The 26,209-nt window shown below is 35.6% G+C and overlaps 1 protein-coding gene across 11 annotated transcripts in view; it reads left to right on the top strand.

Annotated features, from left to right (window-relative positions):
• The window catches only part of LOC111051292 (gastrula zinc finger protein XlCGF57.1-like), a 76,706-nt gene extending 51,915 nt beyond the window's left edge, over positions 1-24,791 (top strand). For 4 of the 11 annotated variants that reach the window (XM_039432055.1, XM_039432053.1, XM_039432056.1 and 1 more), the window contains 4 exons: positions 1,635-1,726; positions 18,622-18,717; positions 20,132-20,276; positions 21,744-24,791. In XM_039432055.1, the coding sequence (XP_039287989.1) occupies positions 1,635-1,726; positions 18,622-18,717; positions 20,132-20,276; positions 21,744-22,915 (1,505 nt within the window). In that variant the 3' untranslated portion in view covers positions 22,916-24,791. Of the gene's footprint in view, positions 1-1,634; positions 1,727-11,468; positions 11,659-12,834; positions 13,739-18,621; positions 18,718-20,131; positions 20,277-21,743 lie in introns of those variants that run through there. The other 7 variants (XM_039432054.1, XM_039432058.1, XM_039432060.1 and 4 more) reach the window with 7 other exon arrangements.
• The last annotated feature ends 1,418 nt before the right edge of the window (positions 24,792-26,209 follow it).

Raw genomic sequence — 26,209 nt, forward strand, 5'->3', positions numbered from 1 at the left:
CAGTCACTTTTCCCCCCATCAATCCAACTGCAGATATTATGACTGGAACGATTTCCACTTTCTCTTGATGCCAGATATCCTTTATCTCAGCTGCCAGGGGGAGATACTTGGAAATCTTTTCACTATAGTAGTGTTCCATGTTATGGCAGCATGGAATGCCTACATCTACTAGTAGTTCTGTGTACAGTAGACCTCGAGCAGTTATAAACCGCAGCCACTTATTCTTATACTGTCCATCAGAGAAAATCCTGTCTGTATGTCGTGTGTGTGAGATATCGGTGTGAAAACGGCTAATGGCTGTTCGGGTTGGTGTATCAAAAAATCTAATCTCCTTTCAAGACATACTGGCAACAGGACAGCCGAAGTTCAAAGCAGAGAAAGTTCAAGAGACAATACTATGTTATTTTAATTATTAATTGCATGCGCTATTGCACGTAATCAATAATTCATTTAATAGTGCATAAAAATTGCATTCTATGAGGCATGCAATTAATAGTCTACACTGCTTTTTTACCACGTTACATTGAGATATTGAATTGCATGCGTCATGGCATGCAATTTATAATCTTTCGAAAGCTGATTTATGATGAATAATTTTATAGTCTGATGTTTACTCTAATATTGGCGTATGAAGGATACTCCTTTCTCCCTTTATATTATCCTTGAAATGCAAAATTTCCAAAAAACCTTTTATATATGTCGTCGCGCAAATTAAAAAGGAACATAACTGTCAAATTTCATCAAAATCTATTGCCGCGTTTCGCCGTAAATGCGCAACATATAAACATATAAAAATTTGAACATTCAAACATTTAAACATTAAGAGAAATGCCAAACCGTCGACTTGAATCTTAGACCTCACTTCGCTATCAATTAAGACTGTTTCCCTGATCAGCTTATTCATCAGGATTAAATCTGGCCTTCTATGTGGAATGTCAGTCAGCACAGATCTGTCCCAATACAGCTTGTCGGTATTGTTCTCTAAGATTGAAGTTGGAGCATATTGATAGTAAGGGACTTTCTCAACAATCAACTTATGCCTTAATGCCAGGTCCTGGTGCAGTAAGCCAGCAACATCATTATTATTATTAGTATTATTGTATTATTAATGTATCAATAAATTATTATTCACTTGAGATTTACAACTATTTTTCTTTTTATATGATTTGAATTGAAAATAATTATTTTGAGATCACTGTTTGATTATATCAATTTATTATTTCTATGTTTTGTTTCCTTATAAAGATATAATGTAAAACTTGACTCATCCAGTCAAACATTCTTTTGAAGGTTTTGGAGTATCTATATTTCGTCTGGTGTATAATTTTTGAAATTTTCCACTGAAAAAGATCATTTATCATTCTTGTTTATTATTCTTAATTTTTTGTTTCTAAGATTTATTTTTATAAGTGTATTTTTCATTTTTGTTTGTTATATTTTCTGTAATAAACTCCCTTCTTCTGGGGGTACCGTACCAGGACAAAGGAAAAGGGATGGAAAGAATTATAAACTCATTCATTATTATTAGTCATAATGTCATTATTTAAATTTACTGAATATTATTTCCATTATCACTCAGTTTCAATGTTTTTACTAGTTTTTTTCTAGTTCATTTACATTATCAATGTTTGCAGTTGAGCAAGAGGCAGATGGAAGTTCAGTGAAGAGTGAAACGGAGATGTGGCCTCCAAACTGCATCACATCAGGAACTGCCAATGCAACAGAAGTGGGTGGACTGAATGCACATTCAATCTCTCTAGTGGAAAAGTGTACTGAGCCATCTGTGGCTGGCAAAAAGACCAAGCTCTACAGTTGTGCTGACTGCAGCTATGAAACACACCGTTCCCATGATTTGAATAGACACATGAGAAAACACACTGGGGGAAAGCCTTTCAGTTGTGAGATTTGTGACTATAAATGTGCTTATTCAAGTCATTTAAAACAACATCTCACAACACATACAGGAGAAACACCTTTCAGCTGTAACTTTTGTGTCTATAAATGTGCTCATTCAAGTTCCTTAAAAAGACATCTCAGAACTCATACAGGGGAAACACCTTTCAGCTGCAACTTTTGTGACTATAAATGTGCTCTTTCAAGTAGTTTGAAACTACATCTCAGAACACATACAGGAGAAACACCTTTCAGCTGCAACTTTTGTGACTATAAATGTGCTCAATCAAGTACTTTAAAACAACATCTCAGAACACATACAGGAGAAACACCTTTCAGCTGCAACTTTTGTGTCTATAAATGTACTCAATCAAGTAGTTTAAAAATACATCTCAGATCACATAAAGGAGAAAAACCTTTCATTTGCGAATTTTGTGACTATAAATGTACTCAATCAAGTACTTTGAAAAGACATCTCAGAACACATACAGGAGAAACACCTTTCATTTGCGAATTTTGTGACTATAAATGTGCTCGTTCAAGTAGTTTAAAAATACATCTCAGAACACATACAGGAGAAACACCTTTCAGTTGCAACTTTTGTGACTATAAATGTGCTCATTCAAGTAGTTTAAAACTTCATCTCAGAACACATACATAGGAAACACCTTTCTGCTGCACCTTTGTGACTATAAATGTACTCAATCAAGTGATTTGAAAAGACATCTCAGAACACATACAGGAGAAAAACCTTTCATTTGCGAATTTTGTGACTATAAATGTACTCAATCAAGTAATTTGAAAAGACATCTCAGAACACATACAGGAGAAACACCGTTCATTTGCGAATTTTGTGACTATAAATGTGCTCGTTCAAGTAGTTTAAAAATACATCTCAGAACACATACAGTAGAAACACCTTTCAGCTGCAACTTTTGTGACTATAAATGTACTCATTCCAGTAATTTGAAAAGACATCTCAAAAAACATACATGAGAAACAATTTCCAGCTCAGAATTTTGTAAGCCACATTTACTCATTCAAATTCATTTCATTTGTAGTAGGTCAACTCTTTAGTGGATTATATTCACTAAACACTAATTAGCAATTCATATTTGATTAGTTTCAAGTTGATATTTTGCTCCGCCATCAACTCATCTCCATGTAGCTCGATCCTCTGCTTCTCCTTGAGTAGCTCTCCAAGTCAGTCTTAACCTGATTCCTCCATCATAGCCTAGGTCTAGAAACACTGTCTTATGGTGTACACACTTTCAGTTGATTTCTGTGAATATGATGAATCCCTAGGTCACAGAATACATACAGAATTGAAAGTCAGCTATAGTGAGGTCCACGTTACACGTATGGCAGTATTTGAATAGCAATGGTACTGCTATCATTGTCTATCATTCAATAAAGTGGATAGTGCTATCTCTTTCTTGCTTTGCTCTGTTACCAGATCGTCTTCGTAGAATTGATAATTACTAACATAATATTTCATTGTAATTATGGAAATTCATTATGAAATTATTGAAAAATATAATATCTTGCTTGATAACATGTAGTTGATTATTTTAAATGAGAATGAAAAGTTAATATGTTGAATCGATAAACCTGTATCAGCTACCGTCCATAGAAGGCATTGTTTTTCGCGATTTTCTCGAAAACGGCTCCAACGATTTTGATCAAATTTGTACCTAGAATAGTCTTGGTAGCAATTGATACAATAGTCTTGGTCAGAATTGATAAGCTCTATCTATCAACTGCCACAAGTCCATATCTGTAAAAATTTCAGGAGCACCGCCCCATCTATGCAAAATTTGATTTCAGATTCCATATCAGGCTTGAGATACAATTTAAACAAAAAAATTTGATTGGAAAAGATTGAGCATGAAAATCTCTAAAATTAATGTTCAGTAACATTTTCACCTAAAATTGAAAATAAGCTCAAAATTCGAGAAAATGTGATTATCCAATTGCAAACAGTTGGCAACCATTGATTCTATTAAATGATTCACTATGAAGAGATGCAGACCTCGTATGTCTCCAGCGTTATTGTCCTGTCACCAGCTGGCTCAGATCTTTGTTTATAAGTAGACTTGAGATGCACATGAATTTTAGCGTCAGGTGATAACTTTTCTGACACCTCTTGCTGAAATGAGGGGATGAGGGTGGCTTAAAAGTTGCATTTTTCAGCGTTTTGCTTCCACGCTCATATCTTGAGAACAATGTGTTCAACCAACATAACTAACTATTCAAAAATGAAGCTTGATAAATTCTCTACATTTTTTGTTGAGTGGAATTTTGTGATATTCCCAACAGTTCCCGAGATATTCGCTCTTGAAGGTGTGTAATTGTTAAAATAACAGTTTTTATCTTATGTTTTGCTCTTTCAGGGCTTATAACTCTCCAACGATGCATCGTGAAAATTGATGCTCAGTAAAGGTTTGTAGAGCATTGAATTCTCTTTGAAATGATATATTATTTCACTATTCTAAGTTTTCCTTTCATTGTTATAGCAGCTTCAATGTAGGGGTGAAATTTTCATTGCTGCAACAAGTGTCAACTCAGCGGTTCCACACCTTCAACAGAGGTGGTAAAGATGCACACTTTTGCTATGTTAACCTACTAACTAGTCCAAATCAAATCTTTAATCAGCTGACTATAATATCTGTATTTTTACAGAAACGGTAAGATACAGACTTAGACCAGTTATAGAATAGACACGCTGGGAAATCTATCCTCTGAAGCCAACATCTACTGCCATATCACCAAATCGTGACGTCATCATTGGATAGAAAACTTGCAGATTGTGTCTATTTCAGAAGGATGTGAATTATTATTCACTAAAATGGTAAACTCCCGCTGGAATAGACCACAAAGTAGGAGGAATCAGAGAGAACATTCTTACCGGCCATTGTTTCGCCTAATGTGTAGTATCACTGGTAGAAAGCGCTTGTACATGCAAATGACGATTTCTGTCTGAGCTGGATTTGTGCTGTAGTAGGGGGACGTAGTGGGGAGTCATTGGCATCCTACACTTCCCTCTCCAACAAACCAGTTCACACCACTCTCTCCCCCCAGCAAAACAACTGCTGACAGCATTTGAGGCTTGAGGCATGCATGTCATTGTTTTGCTAAAAAATGGCATAGTTGCCTGTAAAGTTGGTGTAGTATACCAGAAACCAGATGTTATGCAAAACAGATGACATAAATCAGTTATAATATTTAATAGTTTGTTGATTGGAATTCACTCTATCCTACATGTTTTAATAGAGATTACACACGTTGAGTATTAATCTTTGAGACTTATTTACTTCTAATATTCTACATGGCGCAGTCGGTAAATAAAAATCACAGCAAATGTCAACCATTCGACAGAACAACCGAAGATTGGATATATTGGCACGAAAGGTTCAAGATTTTCCTATGAAATGGAAACATCAAAAACGAAGAAAAAAAACGAGACTTACTACTTGAGAATCTGGGACCGCAACCATTCAAGATAGTTTTCGATTCTATGCATCCAACCCCCATAAACAACATTGGATTTAATGATGCGATAGAAGTCTTAAACAAATACTACACGAAACCACAAGCACCTCTATCCCAGAGAGTTTGTTTTTCTTGACGATTCCGGAATGAAGGTGAGACCATAACTCAATTTGAACTAGATTTAAGGTTTCTCGCAGGAAATTGCCAACGCGATTACCAACAAAAGTTTGCCATTTCGCGGATGGAGCATTAATCCAACACAAGGTGACTGTAGAATCAGAGAGTGTGACAATACGAGACACATGACAACGTTCACTAATAATAGTGACTACTGAATTCATGAGTTCTGCCAACAAGAGTGCCGCACACAACTCCAAATGAGGTATTGAAACAACTTTAGATGGTGCTACCTTGGACTTTGAACACAATAATACAACTCTTGGCTTCACATAGATAACTGCACCAAAACCAGACAATGATGCATCACAGAAACCAATCAAACTGATGTGAGAATCCTGAAACAAACCAACGTGACGTGGAACAGCAAATTTCAACAATAGAGGCAACTCTTTTTGACAATTCTCCCAAAGAGTGCATATAGACTCAGGCGGCTTCTCGTCCCAATCCACTCCTAATTTCCACAGTTTCTGGACAAGACACTTTAGGAATAATGTAAACGGTGACAAGAGACCAAGTGGATCATAGATACGAGCCATCACTGACAGAATAGAACTTAGTAGCGATGACCTCACCACTCTTGACTGAAAACTGAAACAGATCAGTACTAGGTTTCCAATTCAATCCCAAGATAGCCAAGGAGTTGTCTGCTTCGAAATCCTTGTACGAAAACGATTTCTCTTCTTCCGAGAATTTCTCCAACATTGATGGTGAATTTGAAGTCCACTTTGTGAGCGAGAAACCTCCTCCCTCAAACAGCTGCTTGGACTAACGATACAGCTCTGCGGCCTCTGACTCTGTGGCAACAGATGTGACTAAGTCGTCCATGAACATGTCTCCTGGTATTCTCGCCTTGGCTGCTGGAAAACGATTTCCATCCTCCTCTACAAGCTGGTGGATGGTGCGAAGCGCCAAATATGGAGAGCTTGAAACACCAAAAACAACACAATTGAGCTGATAATCTCGATTGGATCCTCCGGCGAAAATCTCCACAATACACGCTGATAACGATGGCAGGAATCCTCCACTAATATCTGTCGATACATTTGTTTAATGTCGGCAGTTAGTGTGATTGGGAACAAACGAAAATTAACTAACAAAACAAAAATGTCAGTCTGCAATTTGGGACCAGCATGAAGAACCTGGTTCAATGACAAACCAGATGATGTTCTGGAACCAGCATCAAATACAATTCGGATGGGCGTGGTAGTGCTGCTTGCTTTCACGATGGCATGATGCGGTATGTAGTAACCACCTCGGTCTGTCTGATCTGCTACAAACAACATGTGACCCTGACGTAGGTAATCGATCAATATTTCATGATATGAAATACGAATATTGCTGTCAAGCTCTAGTCGTCTCTCTAAAGTTAGCAGTCTGCGTTCGGCGGCAGTATACGAATCTCCCAAGCTGCTGGGCAGCTCCGCAAATGACAAGGCAACAACAAAACGACCAGAATTCACACAATGTACAGACTTCCGAAAATTTACCTCACACTCCAACTCTTCCGGTTTCAGTTGACAGCTTGGTGCAGGGCACGATTCCAACTCCCAAAAACGTGCCACAAAACTATCCAACGATGGACTACTAACGAATGGACTACAGATGGCTGTAAAACAATTCGACACATTCGTTTTTGAAGTGAAAATCGGCGCTCTCCCCATCAGAATGTGACCAAAGACACTATTAACAGTCATCAATTCGTGTGATTCACCTGTACTAGGACTCCCACGTAGCAAGTGAGGAACTAACTCCGCACCAATGATGCCATCTATTCTACTAGGAAGGTAGAATTTGTCATCAGCCAGTGTGAGATTTTCAAGATGATGAAGTTTGGATCTGTCGATTTCACAAGAAGGCAACTTGTCGATGATTTTATCTACCACTGTGGCATCCATGGAAAACTTGATGGTAGGATCCAACTTCGACTGAATCGACACACAAGTACGACCTCGAACTTCACTAGTACCACCGCCGAATCCACGAACAACGGTTTTCATGGGCTGAAATGGTAGTCTCAAACGCCGACACAATTTGGCTGTAACAAAATGACACTGACTCCCGGTGTCAACCAAGAAACGAACATCACAAAGCTGATCATTACAATCTCGAACATGTGCAGTGACGGTCGACAACACAACGGTCAAATTTTCTACATCGTTGGATGTAGAACAACAACTAATAGGTGATGTGCCACCCGCCTTGGAGTTCAACGAGGACGCAACACCTTCATTGGAACTTGATCTGGAAAAGTGCAATAAAGAATGATGAGATTCTCGACATTGAGCACACTGAGTTTTACTACGACAATCTCTACTCAAATGATCCACATCAAGACAATGAAAACAACAAAACTTTCCTTTAATCAAACAATAACGATCCCAAGGAGTCATTTTCAAGAAACTTGCACAATCTACTAACCGATGACCCGGTTTTGAGCACTTCAGACAATTGGGATTTTTACTAGATGCATCATTAGATGAATCATTAGCTTGAACCACAAACACCTTTGATTTATTATTCTTTTTGTGCTTCATATTAAACAATTCAGTCTGTTTCTCATCAGAAGGAAGAGTCTTAATTTGCTTTTCAATGAATTTGACATAATCGGTATAAGTTGGCATAGCCTTGTCACAGACGGCCGATTCAAAATTTCTATGAGAACTTGGATCCAGCAATCTCAAGCCATGATAGAGGAATATCGAGTCTGACAAATCAGTGAGTTGCAATCTCTTCAATGCATTGATTTAACTGCAAAACCCATCCAAAATCGCAATACAACCTGCCTTTGATTCTGATTTTATTGGACGAAATTCAAAAATTTGTTTGAAATAGGCATCGACTTGCGCCCGTGGATCGTTATAGCGGGTCAATAATGCCTGCCAAATTATTTGATTATTGTTAGCCAATGGTGGCAAATGACAACAAATATTTGCTGCTTGTCCAGTAAGTCTACTTACAAGATATTGGACCTTCTGCTGATCGTTCAAATTCTTGTTGTCATGTACCAATGCCTTAGATAGTTCATAAAACACCGACCATTGAGTCTGGTTCCCATCAAATTTCGGGAGATCGATTTTAGGCAGTACCGACTCAGACACGACCGGCTGTGAACTAGCTGCTGTAGCTGCCAAAGATTGAGCAATAGCGACAGTCGCCTCTTTCTGTTTGAGAGTGTTAGCCGCTACTTCAATATACTGAAACAGATCTAGGTGTGAGTCGTTGAATGCTACAACATGATCTTTATTCAACTCAAGTTCCAACTCATTAACCACTAATTCTGTCTTTTCATAATCCGAAATGGTCTGAGACACCCGAGGATACAAGATTGAAAATTGCTCAGCAACTTTTGGATCAGAGACATTTTTAGACAGGTCATAAATTCTTTGCAATCTGGCATACAATTGTTCCAGTTTAGCGTGATGCACCCTGATTTGTTTCTGTAATTTTTCCTCCATCTTGAACTCATACACAAAACAATTCAGCCCCGACAATACAAACAACAGACAATAAAACAAGAATGAGTTCAAAACTAGATGAAAGGAAGAATCACGAATTAGTAAGTTATCAAAGTTAAACTTTGATTATCAATTCACAAGATAAGTTATTGCTGAAAACAAAACTATATGATTAGATAATGTTCTTCCAACAACTCAAAAACAAATGATAACTTGTTGAATTGAACAAACAAAATCATGCTGGTGATTAACCTTCACTAACATGTATAAAAAATGGACAATACAAAATTCCAACAAACAAACAAATTCCTGAAAAAGAGCACAATGAGCCTAGTTTTAGGAAATTATAATTTTAACTGAAATAAATTCAGGTTCAGGGTGGGACGAAATCTGGGAATAGACAGGTTATTGCTTACGGGCTGCCTTCTTGTTGATTCTGCGTTCAACTTGCAGGTTATACACTGTGTTTCGAACAAAGCTCAAACTGGATTCTTTATAAATTCAAATCCGATTCAAATTAATTCAATTCAATACTATTTACGCTGTTATATTCATAATTCACACACACGACACTCAAACAATTTACAAGAAATTTCCGATCGAAAATTACATGACAGACAAACACAAATTTGTTCTTGCAAAAGAACAGGCCGACGAAACAAGACAGACGACTTTCAAAAAATCCACAAAATCCACAATGCCAAGCGGCAGGACGGTCTGCGCTGGCGCAAACACAAGCCTGCTATTGGCAGAACTACAGTCTGGAGTTCTCTGGCCAGAACAGTAGACCTCGCCCTCAGTAAGTTACATTGACCTGTTGTTATGTTTTCTCAAAAATTAATAAATAATTTATCAATTAAAAATGTCTAGAAAAAATCCCGAATGAACATAGAGCTTTCTGTCCTATTGTACTGTGACATGTCGTCCCGGAATGTGAGTGTGAGCGCTGTTATCAGGTCTGGCTGCCGTCGATACGCCAATCCAATCAACCCATCAGAGAACATTCTGTGATGTCGTGTTGGCGAAAAATAGGTGTGTTGAAATTAACAAAATAAACTACCATAATGCTGATTTCCTACAAACTTCATTTCTCACTTTTCATGATTTTAGAAATCAATTTCCTTTCAATAATATTTGTTGCAATTTTGATCATCAGATTAAAAAAATCTGGTGTGGTGCACTCACACAACTTTCCTTGCCGTTATGAAAATTTATCACCTGACGCTAGTGTTCACGTGCATCTCAAGTCTACTACTTATAAACAAAGATCTGAGCCAGCTGGTGACAGGACAATAACGCTGGAGACATAAGAGGTCTGCTATCTCTTCATAGTGAATCATTTAATAGAATCAACAGTTGCCAACAGTTTGCAATTGGATAATCACATTTTCTCAAATTTCAAGCTTATTTTCAATTTTAGTTGAAAATGTTACTGAACATCAATTGTATAGATTTTCATGCTCAATCTTTTCACTCGAAATTTGTTGTTTAAATTGTTTCTGAAGCCTGATAATTGGGAATCTAAAATCAAACTTTGCATAGATGCATTCTTTAAGCTCGCTAATTAGCTGACGGTAAGCAGTTCGCCAAAAAGTCAGATCTTAACCTAAAAAGTCGGTAATTGTAACTCTGCCGATATAAAAATCATTTGCTGTGTAGACTATAAATTGCATGCCTTATTGAATGCAATTTTTATGCACTATTAAATGAACTATTGATTGCTTGCAATAACGCATGCAATTAATAACTAAAAAAACATACCTCATATTGTCTCTCAAAGGCCTGGTTGCACAAAAGCCGGTTAAATTTTAACCGAGATTAACTTCACGAGAACCAATCAGAGATGGTGTTTTTGAAAAGACAGATTCTCTGATTGGTTCTCGTGGAACTAATCATGGTTAAAATTGAACCGGTTTTTGTGCAACCTGCACAAAGTCTCGAACTTTCTCTGCTTTGAAGATAGTCGGGCTGTCCTGTTGCCAGTATGTCTTGAAGGAGATTAGCTTTTGATGTTAGCATTTTTAATACACCAACCCCAACAGCCATAGCCGTTTTCACACCTATATCTCGCCTATACGACATACAGACAGGATTTACTCTGATGGACAGTTAGGCTATAAAAGCAGGATGCGGTTTTTACTGCGCGAGGTCTACTGTTTACATAACTACTAGTTATGTTTATAGTGTGAAATACAAAAACAAAAACTCTGATCATTTGATTCATTTAGGTAATTTCCTAATTACCTGAGGTTCCAGAGATCTATTTATACTATTTTGAAATATCATCCATAGAAAAGTTTATTTTCTATAGACTAGTAGAAGAACCTAATAATTCTCACGCTTTCGATCCTGCTGTTTCGATACTCCAACTTGTTATCGATAACAGTAAATTACCGAATCTTCCGATACTGGTACCACCGGTATCGGAAGCAAAATATCGATATCAGTAAGTATCGGAACGTTTTTTCAAATATTAACTTTCTCCTTGCTTTGCTAGTAATCAGAAGGAAGTTTTGTTTTCTCTTATAACAATATCATTACAGCTCAAATCTATAATTAATCTTTTATACAAAAATTAAAAAGTATAACATATTTCTCATTTTTCCTTTTTTCTTTCAAGAAACTAATGGATAAATTGGTGAGTGCTTTGAAGTAATTTTACTTGATCATAACCTAAAACATTACTGTATTGTCAATATTGTAAATCTTTTCCCATATAAATGCAGATAAAATAATAATCTTTGTACTTGGTGTTCTTAGTTATCTTTCGAAAAGATAACTAATTTTTTTCAATTGAAAAAAATCTAATTCAAAACTTGTTTGTAAATTTCATGATTGTGACAGCAAAATTAATGGTGTAAGTGCACGTCCAGTGCCAAAATACCTATTATCAAATTTTTGGTTGGGATCGATTTAGTATGTTATTTTGAGCACAAAATCACAAAAATTAAACGGCGCTCACTATTGTTTTTAAATAAACTAAGTACAAAGTAGCACAATTTTACATGCATTCAACCTATGAGTAGCAGCCATTTTGATTATTTAAATCATCAAATTATGATATTCCTAATTTGAGTTTTCCTAACCCAAAGCTTTTCCTAACCTAAGCTTTTCTAACATAAAGCTTTTCCTAACCTTAGCTACTTATGGTTGCTACTTATAGGTTAAATGCATGTAAAGTTCTGCTACTTTGAACTTAGTTTATTTCAAAAACAATAGTGAGCTCCGTTTAATTTTTGTGATTTTGTGCTCAAAATAACATACTAAATTGATCCCAACCAAAAATTTGATGACAGGTATGTTGGCACTGGACGTGCACTTTAGCCAAATTAATCATCAAAGCAAGGAACTGCGCACGCGCAGGATGAGTGAACAGGCTTTCATGTATCTCTGTATTTAAATGTTAAACTTGAGTTTTATTGGTGAATGTATAAGTTTTACTTACGAAATTACAAATCATTAAGTGCTGGTTTGCTGTACTGTGAAGTGAATTCCCTGTGCTCAGTGTGTGATTGCTGGTGGTGGGCAATTTCATTTCTGACTATCTTCCTAACCTAAGTTTTTAGCTGGCTCAACTGAGTAGACAGTCGTTTGTCGGGGCACGTTCTTCTTTAAAGTATTTATTTCTTCAGAGTGCTTATCTTGGTGGGTCCATTAACACTGGTGAGACAATTCTATTGAATTTTCGGCATTATCAAGTGATAAGATAAGACTGTTTGTTTCTAAATTGGATTGTATTAATTCTACTGTTGGTGAGTGTGATCAGCTGTGCATTCTTTCGAACATTTTGGCGGGAAAGCTAGTATCTTAGCAACATGTAGAATTGTTTGTGTGTAGTTCTGTTTGGTCACTGCGCGAGGTTTGAAATGTACAGTAATCAGCTCCGCATTCACAATAATAAATAATTGCTGTTATTCTGCTTTATCCTATGATTGACTCTATGCTTGATTTCCAATACTACTGGGCACTATTAGCATTTAATTACCGGTAGTTTATTCGTATGAGTAGATTAATATATGGTCAGTATGATCGAATTTAAAATAAAGAACACTACAAAAGGTAATAATAAAATTGAATATGACGGGTTTTCATACAGGAAAGATCGTCTTCTAGTCTCAGGTGATCTGTCTTGGAGATGTATAAACAAAGACTGTAAAGCTACCATGAAAACAGATAAGCAAATAACAAAAATTTTGAAGGTAGGATCACATCATCACAGCCATCCATCGTCAATAATTATTCCCAAATCCGATGCTTTTTCTACCCCCAATAGAGATCAAAATATAAATAACATATCTAATATTGATGGTAGCTTAAATTACTCTCACGGTTCTCCAGCTTCCGTTGAGTTTCTTAATATGGAAGATGGTGAGGAGATTGCTGAGCTTCGGCGTGAAAATGATTCTTTGAGGGAGCAACTGACACGCTCAAGAGCCGAGTGGCAGGCAGCAGTCGACCGCTCCATCCAAAATGATTTGCTGATAAAGAGTATGACTGAAAAAAATGTAGCTGACAAGGCGTCTCAAACTGAATATGACCCAATTAATACCTATGTAGTCAACAATAGTTCAGCTAACAATTCTCTTGGCAACGATCCCCTTTTGCCTCGGCGTCGCAACGCTTCTTCTGGTGCTGCTCGTGGAAAGTCGGATGTGCAGAACTACTCCCCTGTCGCTCAGAGTCAGGTGTCCACATTAATTGATAGATTGAGTGCCTTTGTGAGTGACAAACTTCTATCTGATAATGACATAAATGCCTATTGTTCTAGAATGTATGCTCACATAAAGGATCTTGTGATTGTTGATCCGGTAGTAACATCACTCTTAATTAATGATAGTAGCTTTGATTCTTCTTTTCTAAATTCCGATAAATATGCAAAGAAAAATATAGTGTTCATTCTCAATGATAATCTAAATTCTAACAGTAATTTGCACTCTGGTTGGAATGGCTCTCACTGGAGTCTTGTTATCTACGATTTTACCGATTCTTCCGTTTATCATTTTGATTCTTTGAATAACTTCAATGAAAAACCCATGTCAATTTTGTTAGATAGGTTGAAACATGCTTTAAAAGTAGATAAGGCAATAGCTGTTAACTGTTTGAGGCAGGAAAAGTCACATGATTGTGGGATTTTTGTTCTTTACCATCTAGAGCAGTATGTAAGAATAAGAATCGAAAATAAAGATAAAGGTGCTGTTCTGAATCTTAAGTTCACAAAGTTTGACATAAAATTGTTTAGATGGAAAGTGCTTGACACGATTGCTCAGTATTTGAAGCAAAAAACATTCAAGAGTGTAGAATGTATTAGTCATTTAGAAGTTCCATTTGAGATAGGAAATGAATTGGATTCTCACATTGCAAAGAATATTCTTCTTGATGGTCGACTAAAGCGTAAAGAAACTGATAAATTAAAAATACCGACTAAAAATAATCATAAAATTAATGAAAAGAGTCATTTAAATGAAATAGGTATGAATACCTCGAAACCCAAATATAGGAATAGGAATAAGATAAGACTTTTTGTAAGTAGCCAAGGGAGAATGGTAGGTGACTTATTGGCCGATAGGAGTAATCATGAAATCAGAACAATTCTCAAGCCAGGAGCTAAATTTCAGGATGTCACTAAAGATTGTATCAAGGAATGTTCAGATTTGGTAATACAGGATGCGGCAGTAATTATATCTGGGTAATGATATAGCTTGTAATGAGATGGATAAATATCTGTCAGCACTTTGTCAGAGACTTTATCACATAAGACACATGAGAGTTTTTATAACTGATGTTCCTTTCCGGTACGATTTACCAAGGTGGTCATGTGTTAATGAAGCTGTAAGGTGAATACTGAGATTCATAAGATTTGTAAATATTTCAAAAATGTTATTGTTATTGGAATTAGTAAACTTGGAAGGCGTTTTCACACTCGCCATGGTTTTCACTTGAATATGTTTGCAAAATACTATATAGCTGATAGAATTCTCGAAATTATTAATGAGAGAGATACTATAAGTAAGCCAGGTAACTGTAATTCAGATCAAGCAATCCCTCTCCATGATGGCAGTTTTTTAGGAGTGACATTGAGTGTAGGAGACCTGTAGTAAACAAGAGGACGAATGTTTATGATTTGAAGGTAATTCATCAGAACATAGATGGTCTATTTCATAAGATTGATCTTTTGGAAATTTTGATTGAAGATGAAAGTCCTGATGTTCTGATCATTACTGAACATGGTTTGAAGGATGTTGAAATAAATTGTATAAAATTAAAAAATATGTCTGTTCGGACGAAACTATCAATGTTCCTCTTTGTTGTCTGGTGTTGTGTGGTGGAGGGGGCAATCGAAGGGTGATGCGCATAGCATAATTGCGGACAGTTGCCAACTGCTAGCCAATCCAACAGCTCACTTCTCGTAATGTTGATTTTTGCAAAGTGATCTATTGATTTATTGTGATCTATTACAAGTGTCGTCTAGTCTCATATTGTGATCTGGACCCGGGATCCTAGAAGCAAGGAGGATTTGGACATGAAGGTAGGCCTATGTTATTGTGCACTTAGCCATTTAAATTGTTCAACTTGCTACCCAATGCCAGACAACCCCCAAAAGGTTCTCGATGTAATTGATACAGTCCACAAACCAGAGTGCTGTTTGAGCCAGCCTCTGTCGAATAAACATGGTCCAACCATCCGGATTGATTTGTTAATCGAATTTGAATAGGACATAAGTTTGAAATATCGTCTAATAGGTTCGTCTAGTGGAGCGAATTTGATGAGTTTTATTTCAATGTCAAGGCTATTCTCGAAACCTTACCATCCACTCAAACAAATTTGAATATTAGTTCTTCCAATGTAGCTTCTTCACCTACAACTGGAAATATCACGTCAGTTGCCCTACCTAAGCTTCCTTTAATGACTTTTGATGGCGATTTGAAAATTTGGAGTCAATTTAAAGATTTATTCAAAGCCACGGTTCATGATAATGGTCAAATTGCTGACATACAAAAACATATGTATCTTCGGTCTGTACTGAGAGGCGATGCACTGTCAGTCATTTCTGTAGTCCCATTGACAAGTGATCATTATGCTGAGGCATGGAAATTATTATTGAATCACTACAATGACTCTTACAAGCTGACTGATGCATACTTGCAAGCAATTTTTGATATGCCAGCAGTTAATAAGCAACCAGACTCGCTACGAAAATTCATCACTCATTTAGCTGAGTATATTGCAGCACTAAAACCAATTGGTCATGCAGTTAATGACTGGTCGATTCCGTTATTATTTGTCTTACGTAAAAAACTGACTGAAGAATTGAGAGAGAAGTGGCAGAGACTGCTAAGAAATGGAACAGTATCCGATTTGAAAAACTTCAAAATATTTTTGAATGATGAAGCTGTTATTTTAGAAGCTACTAAATCCACTGATTTATTGGGATCATCTACATTGTCAGAAGCCTCCTCATGTAAGCAGTTTGGGAAATCGAAACCCACTATGGGAAATTACAAAGCTTCAGCTATGATTGTTAAATCGAAATCGGACGAGCTGAAATGTATTGAATGTAATAATTCTCATGAACTGGAAAATTGTGAAGTGTTCTTGAATCTCAAACCGTCTGATAGATTAAAACGTGTAAAAGAATGGAAACTATGCATATGCTGTTTATTGGCAGGGCACTTTATTAGAGATTGTAGAAGAAGGAAGCCGTGCAGTCACTGTAATTCGTGTCATCATTCGCTCCTCCATTTAGAGCCAAGACAGCCGCCTGTTGAAAACACCAACATATTGGCCGATAATAAACAAATGAGCAGGGTAGACGGGCACGACGTCGCTGATCAAAGCCATCAAACATTTGTTACTGACTCAGCTAAGAAAGTATTTCCGAATGTAAATAGTTCCTTAGTATTGTTACCAACTGTTAAATTGGGAGTTCGAGGTAATCAAGGCAATTATCATAAGGTCAAAGTATTATTAGATAGTGCAAGCACCGAGTCATTCATTACAAGGCGATGCATGAAAAAACTGGGTTTAGTGGTACAGAAAACACATAGTTTGCCAATCTATGGATTATCTGATACTAAACTGGAAGTGACAGATGAAATTACTAACTGTGAATTTGAAATACCGAACTCCCCTTCATTAAAAATTACCGCGTCAGGAGTCAACAAAATAGCAGCTACAAATCAGATAAAAAATGCGTACTGGGCACATATTGAAGGACTGGAGCTAGCAGATTCTGAATTTTTCCTTTCAGAGGAGGTTGATATTCTATTGGGTGCTGAATATTTCCCCTTCATTCTGACTGGAAGAAAGGTGATTGGTCCAGCGGATACACCATCTGCCCTAGAAACTGTATGGGGCTACTGCCTGATGGGTAAGGTATCAGAGGAGAGTTCTACTATCTCAAATAATCTGTGCATGTATTCCAATGCTAATTCAGAAGAGTTGGTGAAGCGATTTTGGGTCGTAGAAGAGCCACCTAGGACAAAAAAAATATTGGAAAGTGAAATGGCTTGTGAGGAGATATACAAATCAACTGTTTGTCGTTTGAATACTGGTAGATACATTGTAGAATTACCATCTAAGGAAACAAATATGAGGGAGATATCGGGATATCTTGAAGGTAAAACTGATGTCGGAGAAAATGTTTCCATGATTCGAGAAGAAGAATTGGGAGATAATTTAGAAGAAGTTCCAGGTAAACAAGGTATAGCCTTCAACAGTTATTTACCGATCAACGGTAATTTAAGGAAAGAGTTAAAAGTGATTCATAGTCCACATGAAATCAAACCAATGGGAAGACCCATACCGAAAAAGGAAATTGGAGAAGATGTTTTTGAAAGGGAGAAACGAAATTTGGAAGAGTTAGATGATGATAGACAGGATAATGTTGAAATAAAATGGACAAAATCCGAAAAGGGAGAAGAAATGAAAGAGTATACTCTAACAACTATGTCGTATGGTGTATCATCATCGCCATTTCTTGCCATTTGTACTATGCATCAGTTTATTGAAGATGAAGAAAAAATGTTCCCTGCGGCTTCTGAAGCCTTACGGTTTTCTACTTACATGGATGATATAGTTACATCAGTCTCATCAATGGAAGCAACCAAGCAACTGCAGCTTACTGAATTGTTAAGCAAAGGGAAATTTGAATTGCTAAAGTGGGCCAGCAATCATTCTACCATTCTATCAAATCTCCCTCCAGAGCATTGCACTATTGATGCAAAAGATTTCACTTTGGAGTCTGATAAAAACATTAAAATTCTTGGCTTCCAATCGAATCCAATGGGTTACTACCTCTTCTACAGGGTGAAGGTTCCATCCAGTCTAGCTACAAAACGAAATGTTTTATCAACTTTAGCACACATTTTTGATCCATTAGGATATTTGACACCTTTTTTCACATCTAAACTTCTTCTGTATTAACATTGAATTACTTTTTCTATTGAATTACTTTCAAGAATGTTATCAGTAGGACTATCACTCTGGCAAGCATAAATAAACAAACATCACCTATTAACGAAATTCTAATACCAAGCACTATTACTTGCTGAGTTTAATATTGATCTCGTTTTCAAGTAACAAAAACCTTTTCTTTTGTTAGCAGATCAAAATTGAGAAGGAAGAAGATGCAACTAGAGTGTGTGTAATTGCATCTTATAATGTCAAAGATGAGTCATCGGATTCAACATCCAATCAGGCATGTATTTCAAAAATGTAAACGGATTTTACAAGTAACATATGTATTTTGAATTTATTTGTAATAAAAATATCAATAGGTCCAAGAGACATGGTGATACAGTTGTTACCAAAAATCAGTCATTGAGCAATTTCTATTTTCCAGTAATTTCAATGTTTAGTAAGATGAAAATATGGCTCCTCAACTTCTTGATAGAAACAAATGTAATAGCTTGGAAGTGTTGGAATCAATTTAATGATCATATTCTATGAGAATCATTAGAGGTTCAGAGTTGAAAAGAGTGTTTTGTCCAATGGAAAGAATCAAAGATAACAAAAAATGTGGAATTGAAACCATAATAAGTCTATCTGACATTTGGTGTAGAAGTATAATATTCATATTCATGTTTTCAAATTTCGATTAGTGCTTTGGAAGATTACTTTTAAATTCCTTGAATTAAATGTGCTTTACTTTCGGATTTTACTAACATTGACTACATCTGATTCAGTATCTGCTTCTCAAAACAATTCTCAATTGCCCAAAGTGTCACGGTTTGTGATTGATAGGCTATGTCAAGTGTGGAATGAATTTATAGAGCCATATGAATAAAGTTGAGCATTTGCTTATACTTCTAAAATATGGAGCATTTGCTTCATTTTCTATGAATAAACGTGAGCAAAACCTTTTGCTCATGCTCATCAAAAAAATAGTTTGAGCATTTGCTCAAAAGTAAAAGCTTTTGCTCAAAATTGTATGAATAAACTAGAGCATTTCCTCAACTTTTGAAGCAAATGCTTCAAAAAAGGTGAGTCTAGTCTAGAGCAGCTTATTACCTTTTGCTCATAGTAAAATGGCTCAACTAATTCGTTTGAGGAAGAGGAAACTATACCAGATACGATCACAACCAATAGTTGAGAACTAGAAAACTCTTTTTAGATTCAACCATGATATATATCACCATTATCCCTACAAAAGAATGAATACAAAAGATAGCCATCACAAAATAGAAAATAGTCATTTAAGAAGATGAGAGTGTAGACGATTATAAGAATGCTATTGATATTACAAGAATATGCTGAAGATTATTATAGAAATGACATTTTTTCACGCTATTATTTCAAAATTCTAAACTCAACTAACCTAAAACTCTATTCATAAATATAAAACATAGCAGACGACGCAAACACAAGCGGTGCACCCTACTTGCATATTTAGCGATTCCGAGAGCTATAAAAACAAACTAAGGCTACAAAAGCGAATCAGCTGATGAAAAATCTTTAAAATACGTGAGCATTTGCTCCAGAGTTCAGGAGCATAAGGTAAAGCAAATGCTTTTGCTTCTACCTTATGCTCCATGCTCTTGCTCATGAGCATTTGCTCTCGTTTTATTCATATGGGCCATTGTCTTCTCATTGATTGTGATACTAAATTGCAGATGGCGGCAGTTAAGCAGGAGAATGATAGCAGCCAAGAACCAGCGCCAGGGTGCAGCACTGCAGACTCTCCAACCGATGATGGTTCCAGCCAACAATATTTGATCCCTGGCTACAATCTCATATTCATCAAAGAGGATGCATGTGGTGAGATTCATTCTATCACTATCCAATTCTTGATTGATTAGGTCTACTTAGGTGATTAGATTGTGGCAAATTCCTTACATGTAGCTTTTTTATATTCAGGACTGGTAAATCCTGTAAGAGAAAATGTGCAACTATGATATTTCCCAGTAGAATTACAATTAATACTCTCTGTAAAGCTACAAACTTAAAACTACGCCATGAAAACTAATAATTATTTAATTGAGTGAACATTACTTTCCAATCTTTTCCACATCACCAAATGAAAAAGTACTGTAATTCTATTCATTTTTCAAAGAGTTTTATTATTATTATTTTTATTTTTCATCACATACTATGTGAGTTTTTTATCAAAATCTGTCTATGACAAGACTTTGATGAATTATTCTGCTGCTAGGTTTAAGAATGCCCTAACCATTTATACAGTGTTGAGCATCACTGCCTTCTGCATCAAGTAGATCTTGTTTCTCGAGGCACCCAGATGACTTAGGTTTACAGTCGCTTTTTCCCCCATCAATCCAACTGCAGATTTATGACTGGAACGATTTCCACTTTCTCTTGATGCCAGATATCCTTTATCTCAGCTGCCAGGGGGAGACACTTGGAAATCTTTTCACTATAGTAGTGTTCCATGTTATGGCAGCATGGAATGCCTACATCTATTAAGACTGTTTCCCTGGTCAGCTTATTCATCAGGATTAAATCTGGCCTGTTATGTGGAATAGTCAGCACAGATCTGTCCCAATACAGCTTGTGGGTATTGTTCTCTAGGATTGAAGTTGGAGCATATTGATAGTAAGGGACTTTCTCAACAATCAACTTATGCCTTAATGCCAGGTCCTGGTGCAGTATGCCAGCAACTTTATTATTATTATTATTAGTATTATTATCTTATTATTAATGTATCAATAAATTATTTTTACTTAAGAATTACAACTATTTCTCTTTTCATATGATTTGAATTGAAAATAATTATTTTGAGATCACTGGTTGATTATTTCTATCTTTATTTTCTTATAGAAATATAATGTAAAACTTGACTCCTCCAGTCAAACTTTTTTCAGGAGGTTTTGGAGTATTTATGTATCGTCTGATGTATAATTTTTGAAATTTTCCACTGAGAAGGAATTTTCTTATCATTTGTCATTTTTGATTTGTTCATTATTTTTAATTTTTGGTTTGTACGATTTCTTTTTATAAGTGTATTTTTCATTTTTGTTTGTTATATTTTCTGTAATAGACTTCCTTCTTCTGGGGGTACCGTACCAGGACGAAGGAAAAGGGAAAGGAAAGAATTATAACTTAGTCATTGTTATTAATCATAATGTCATTATTTAAATTTACCTCTGATACATTTTTTCCATCATCACTCAGTCTCAATGCTTTTTAGAAGTTTTCACTAGTTCCATCATTCCTCATCTATATTCTGTTCTAATCACCAATAACAATTTACATTATCAATGTTTGCAGTTGAGCAAGAGGCAGAAGGAAGTTCAGTGAAGAGTGAAACGGAGATGTGGCCTCCAAACTGCATCACATCAGGAACTGCCAATGCAACAGAAGTGGGTGGACTGAAGGCACATTCAATCTCTCTAGTGGAAAAGTGTACTGAGACATCTGTGGCTGGCAAAAAGACCAAGCTCTACAGTTGTGCTGACTGCAGCTATGAAACGCACCGTTCCCATGATTTGAATAAACACATAAGAAAACACACTGGTGGAAAGCCTTTCAGTTGTGAGATTTGTGACTATAAATGTGCTCATTCAAGTTGCTTGAAAAGACATCTCAGAACACATACAGGGGAAACACCTTTCAGCTGCAACTTTTGTGACTATAAATGTGCTCAATCAAGTAGTTTAAAACGACATCTCAGAACACATACAGGAGAAACACCTTTCATTTGCGAATTCTGTCACTATAAATGTGCTCAATCAAATAGTTTGAAAATACATCTCAGAACACATACAGGAGAAACACCTTTCAGTTGCAACTTTTGTGACTATAAATGTGCTCGTCCAGATAGTTTGAAAATACATCTCAGAACTCATACAGGAGAAACACCTTTCATTTGCGAATTTTGTGACTATAAATGTAATAAATCAAGTAGTTTGAAAATACATCTCAGAAAACATACAGGAGAAACACCTTTCAGCTGCACTTTTTGTGACTATAAATGTGCTCGTTCAAGTAGTTTGAAAATACATCTCATAACACATACAGGAGAAACACCTTTCATTTGCGAATTTTGTGACTATAAATGTACTCAATCAAGTACTTTGAAAATCCATCTCAGAACACATACAGGAGAAACACCTTTCAGCTGCAACTCTTGTGACTATAAATGTGCTCGTTCAAGTTCCTTAAAAAGACATCTCAAAACACATACAGGAGAAAAACCTTTCAGCTGCAACTTTTGTGACTATAAATGTTTTGACTCAAGTTCCTTAAAAAGACATCTCAGAACACATACAGGGGAAACACCTTTTAGTTGCAACTTTTGCGACTATAAATGTGCTCGTTCAAGTAGTTTAAAACGTCATCTCAGAACTCATACTGGGGAAACATCTTTTAGCTGCAACTTTTGTGACTTTAAATGTGGTGACTCAAGTTCCTTAAAAAGACATCTCAGAAAACATACATGAGAAACAATTTCCAGCTGAGAATTTTGTAATTCACATTTACTCATTCAAATTCATTAAATTTGTAGTAGGTCAACTCTTTAGTTGATTATATTCACTAAACACTAATTAGCATCTCATATTTGATTAATAGTTTCAAGTAATATTTTGCTCCGCCATCAACTCATCTCCATGTAACTTGATCCTCTGCTTCTCCTTGGCTACTCCAGACTACATACAGAATGGAAAGTCAGCTATTCAAGGTTCACGTTACAAGTATGGCAGTTTTTGATTAGCAATGGTACTGCTATCATTGTCTATCATTCAACAAAGCAGAAAGTTCTATTTTTTTCTCGCTCTGCTCTGTTGCCAGATCGTCTTTGTAGAATTAATTATTAATTAACAAAGTATTTTATCATAATATTATGAAAAATCATTATGAAATTATTGTAAAATATAATTTCTTGCTTGATAGAATATAATTGATTACTGTATTTTTAATATTACATCGATAAATCTGCATCAGCTACCGTCTATTGAAGGCATTGACAAGACAGAGGATCGGCAACGCTCTTCTCCACTGCCATCATAACGGGGACCCCACTACAGTATCTTGACGCCAAAAACCCCATCTTGAAATAAAGTCTAGAATTGTAATAGTAGCGGTAATTTTAATTTCTAAAAAGATGGCACTGTCTCATGACGTGGTCTTAGTGCACCCAAGTCTTGGCGTCATGTAAATGCATTGGTTGGATTGATACTTTCCATTCTTCATGTATTCTGTGCCTAGGTATCCTCAAATGTGCAGTTACCTTGATATCATTAATTTAATGTGGCTTGAATACTGCAATTGGGATTTATCATTGAGACTTGTTTGATTTTTAGATGAGATTGAGAGTACTACTACAGTAAAGATTTATTACAGGATTAATTTAAGTTACACAATGCTTCCATCGATTCGTTTGATAGGGTCGCCACTACAGCTATTTATGTTATATATCTTCAATAATTTCCTTATTGAGAGATTCTTGAGCACAGTCTATCTGTATTCTGTATACAGAAGGTCTTCTGTATTTTTTCATCCTATTCATTTGTGAATCCTACTTTATTTATCTAGAAGTGAACTTTATCCGAGTACTGCTCTATGCAATAGAGACAAATTTTCTTGTGATTTGAAATTATTAGTTTTCATAAATGTGTGGATAATTTATTGTGAGATTTTTAAAGAAATTTATGATAATTTTGGACATAACAGAAAATAGATATAAACTGAATATGAATTTGTAATATTGCTAATATTCTTATTCACCCAGCCTCGCAGTGAACTGTATCAATTAAGTGATTTAGTCATTTGATGAATATTTTAATGTAGAAATTTGTTCTCACCGAAACCGCTCGTCATATTCTGCTTATCTAGTCTCTTAGAATTGAGAATAAAATTAGAATTGGGATATTAAATTTGAATACATAGTCTCTTAGAATATTTCCAAACATTTCGTAGGCCTATTCATATTTTCTATTCGAATCAATGGGATATTGAATTTTAATTGCAAGTTCCAATTTTAGTTAGTAAGGAACAATTATTAATAATTCTTTTCAAACATAAGATGAAGATGATTGCTAAATTTAGTACCTAATTATATTTATAGAAAAAGCGTTTTAAAAAGCAGTTTACAACTTTAATCATTTATAACATTATTTCAAAATAGATATAGAGCTGTATTTGGTTTTGTAGCAAAAGCAAAAAACTCAAGAATAGTTAGATATTGCAAAATCCTGTAATAACAAACGATATCTGTAGTTGCGTTAAAAATTGATGCCTCCACTGGACCCAAAAGTGCTAAAACAGCCATCATTACCCAAGATAAGAAAATTTCAGGGATAATTTATTTGGATATATTATGTAACAGTTTTTGGTAATGTACCATATAATAATTGCCAACAACAAATGTTAACTCATTGCAAGATGTTTCACTATTGAATTATCTAACTGATGTCTATGCACACTTGGGTTCAGAAGAGGGAGACATCTTCAACTTGAGCCTTTATTACTATGGACTGGTTAGACAGACTGCAAGGGAACTTTTACAGTTTCAGTTGATTTCTGTGAGTATGATGAAACTCTAGGTCACAGAATACATACACAATGGAAAGGTTAGCAATACTGTATTGGAGTATTGCTATCCTCTATCCTCGTCATTATTCAACAAAGCGGATAGTGCTATCTCTCGTTTTGCTCTGTTGCCAAATCGTCTTTTAATAATCTACAATTAATAATTAATTAACAAAATATCTCATATTGATTATGAAATTATTGAAAAATATAATTTCTTGCTTGATAAAATATAATTTCTTGCTTGATAAAATATAATTGATTATTTTAAACGAGAATAAACAGTTAATATTGCATGAATAAACCTGTATCAGCTAACGTCTATAGAAGGCATTGACAAGACAATGAAGATGGAGATGTTCTTCTCCTATCGTTCTCCACTGCCATTATAAGGGGGGCCTCATTACAGTATCTTGACATCAAAATCTCCCATCTTGAAAGAAAGTCTAGCATTGTAATAGTAGTGGTAATTTTAATTTCTAACAAGATGGTTCTGTCTCCTGATGTAGTCTTAGTGCACCGAAAATGGATGCCTCCACTGGATCCAAAAGTGCTAAAACAGCCATCATTATCCAAGATAAGGAAATTTCAGGGATCATTTATTTGGATATAGCCTATGTAACAACATTTTTTGGTACGAAATATCTATAATAATTGCCAACAACAAATTTTTACTCATTGCAAGATGTTTCACTACTGAATTATCTAACTGATGTCTATGCACACTTGGGTTCAGAAGAGGGAGACATCTTCAACTTGAGCCTTTATTACTATGGACTGGTTAGACAGACTGCAAGGGAACTTTTACAGTTTCAGTTGATTTCTGTGAGTATGATGAAACTCTAGGTCACAGAATACATACACAATGGAAAGGTTAGCAATACTGTATTGGAGTATTGCTATCCTCTATCCTCGTCATTATTCAACAAAGCGGATAGTGCTATCTCTCGTTTTGCTCTGTTGCCAAATCGTCTTTTAATAATCTACAATTAATAATTAATTAACAAAATATCTCATATTGATTATGAAATTATTGAAAAATATAATTTCTTGCTTGATAAAATATAATTTCTTGCTTGATAAAATATAATTGATTATTTTAAACGAGAATAAACAGTTAATATTGCATGAATAAACCTGTATCAGCTAACGTCTATAGAAGGCATTGACAAGACAATGAAGATGGAGATGTTCTTCTCCTATCG

This window comes from Nilaparvata lugens, chromosome 7 (assembly GCF_014356525.2).
Source record: "Nilaparvata lugens isolate BPH chromosome 7, ASM1435652v1, whole genome shotgun sequence".
NCBI classification, from domain to species: domain Eukaryota; kingdom Metazoa; phylum Arthropoda; class Insecta; order Hemiptera; family Delphacidae; genus Nilaparvata; species Nilaparvata lugens.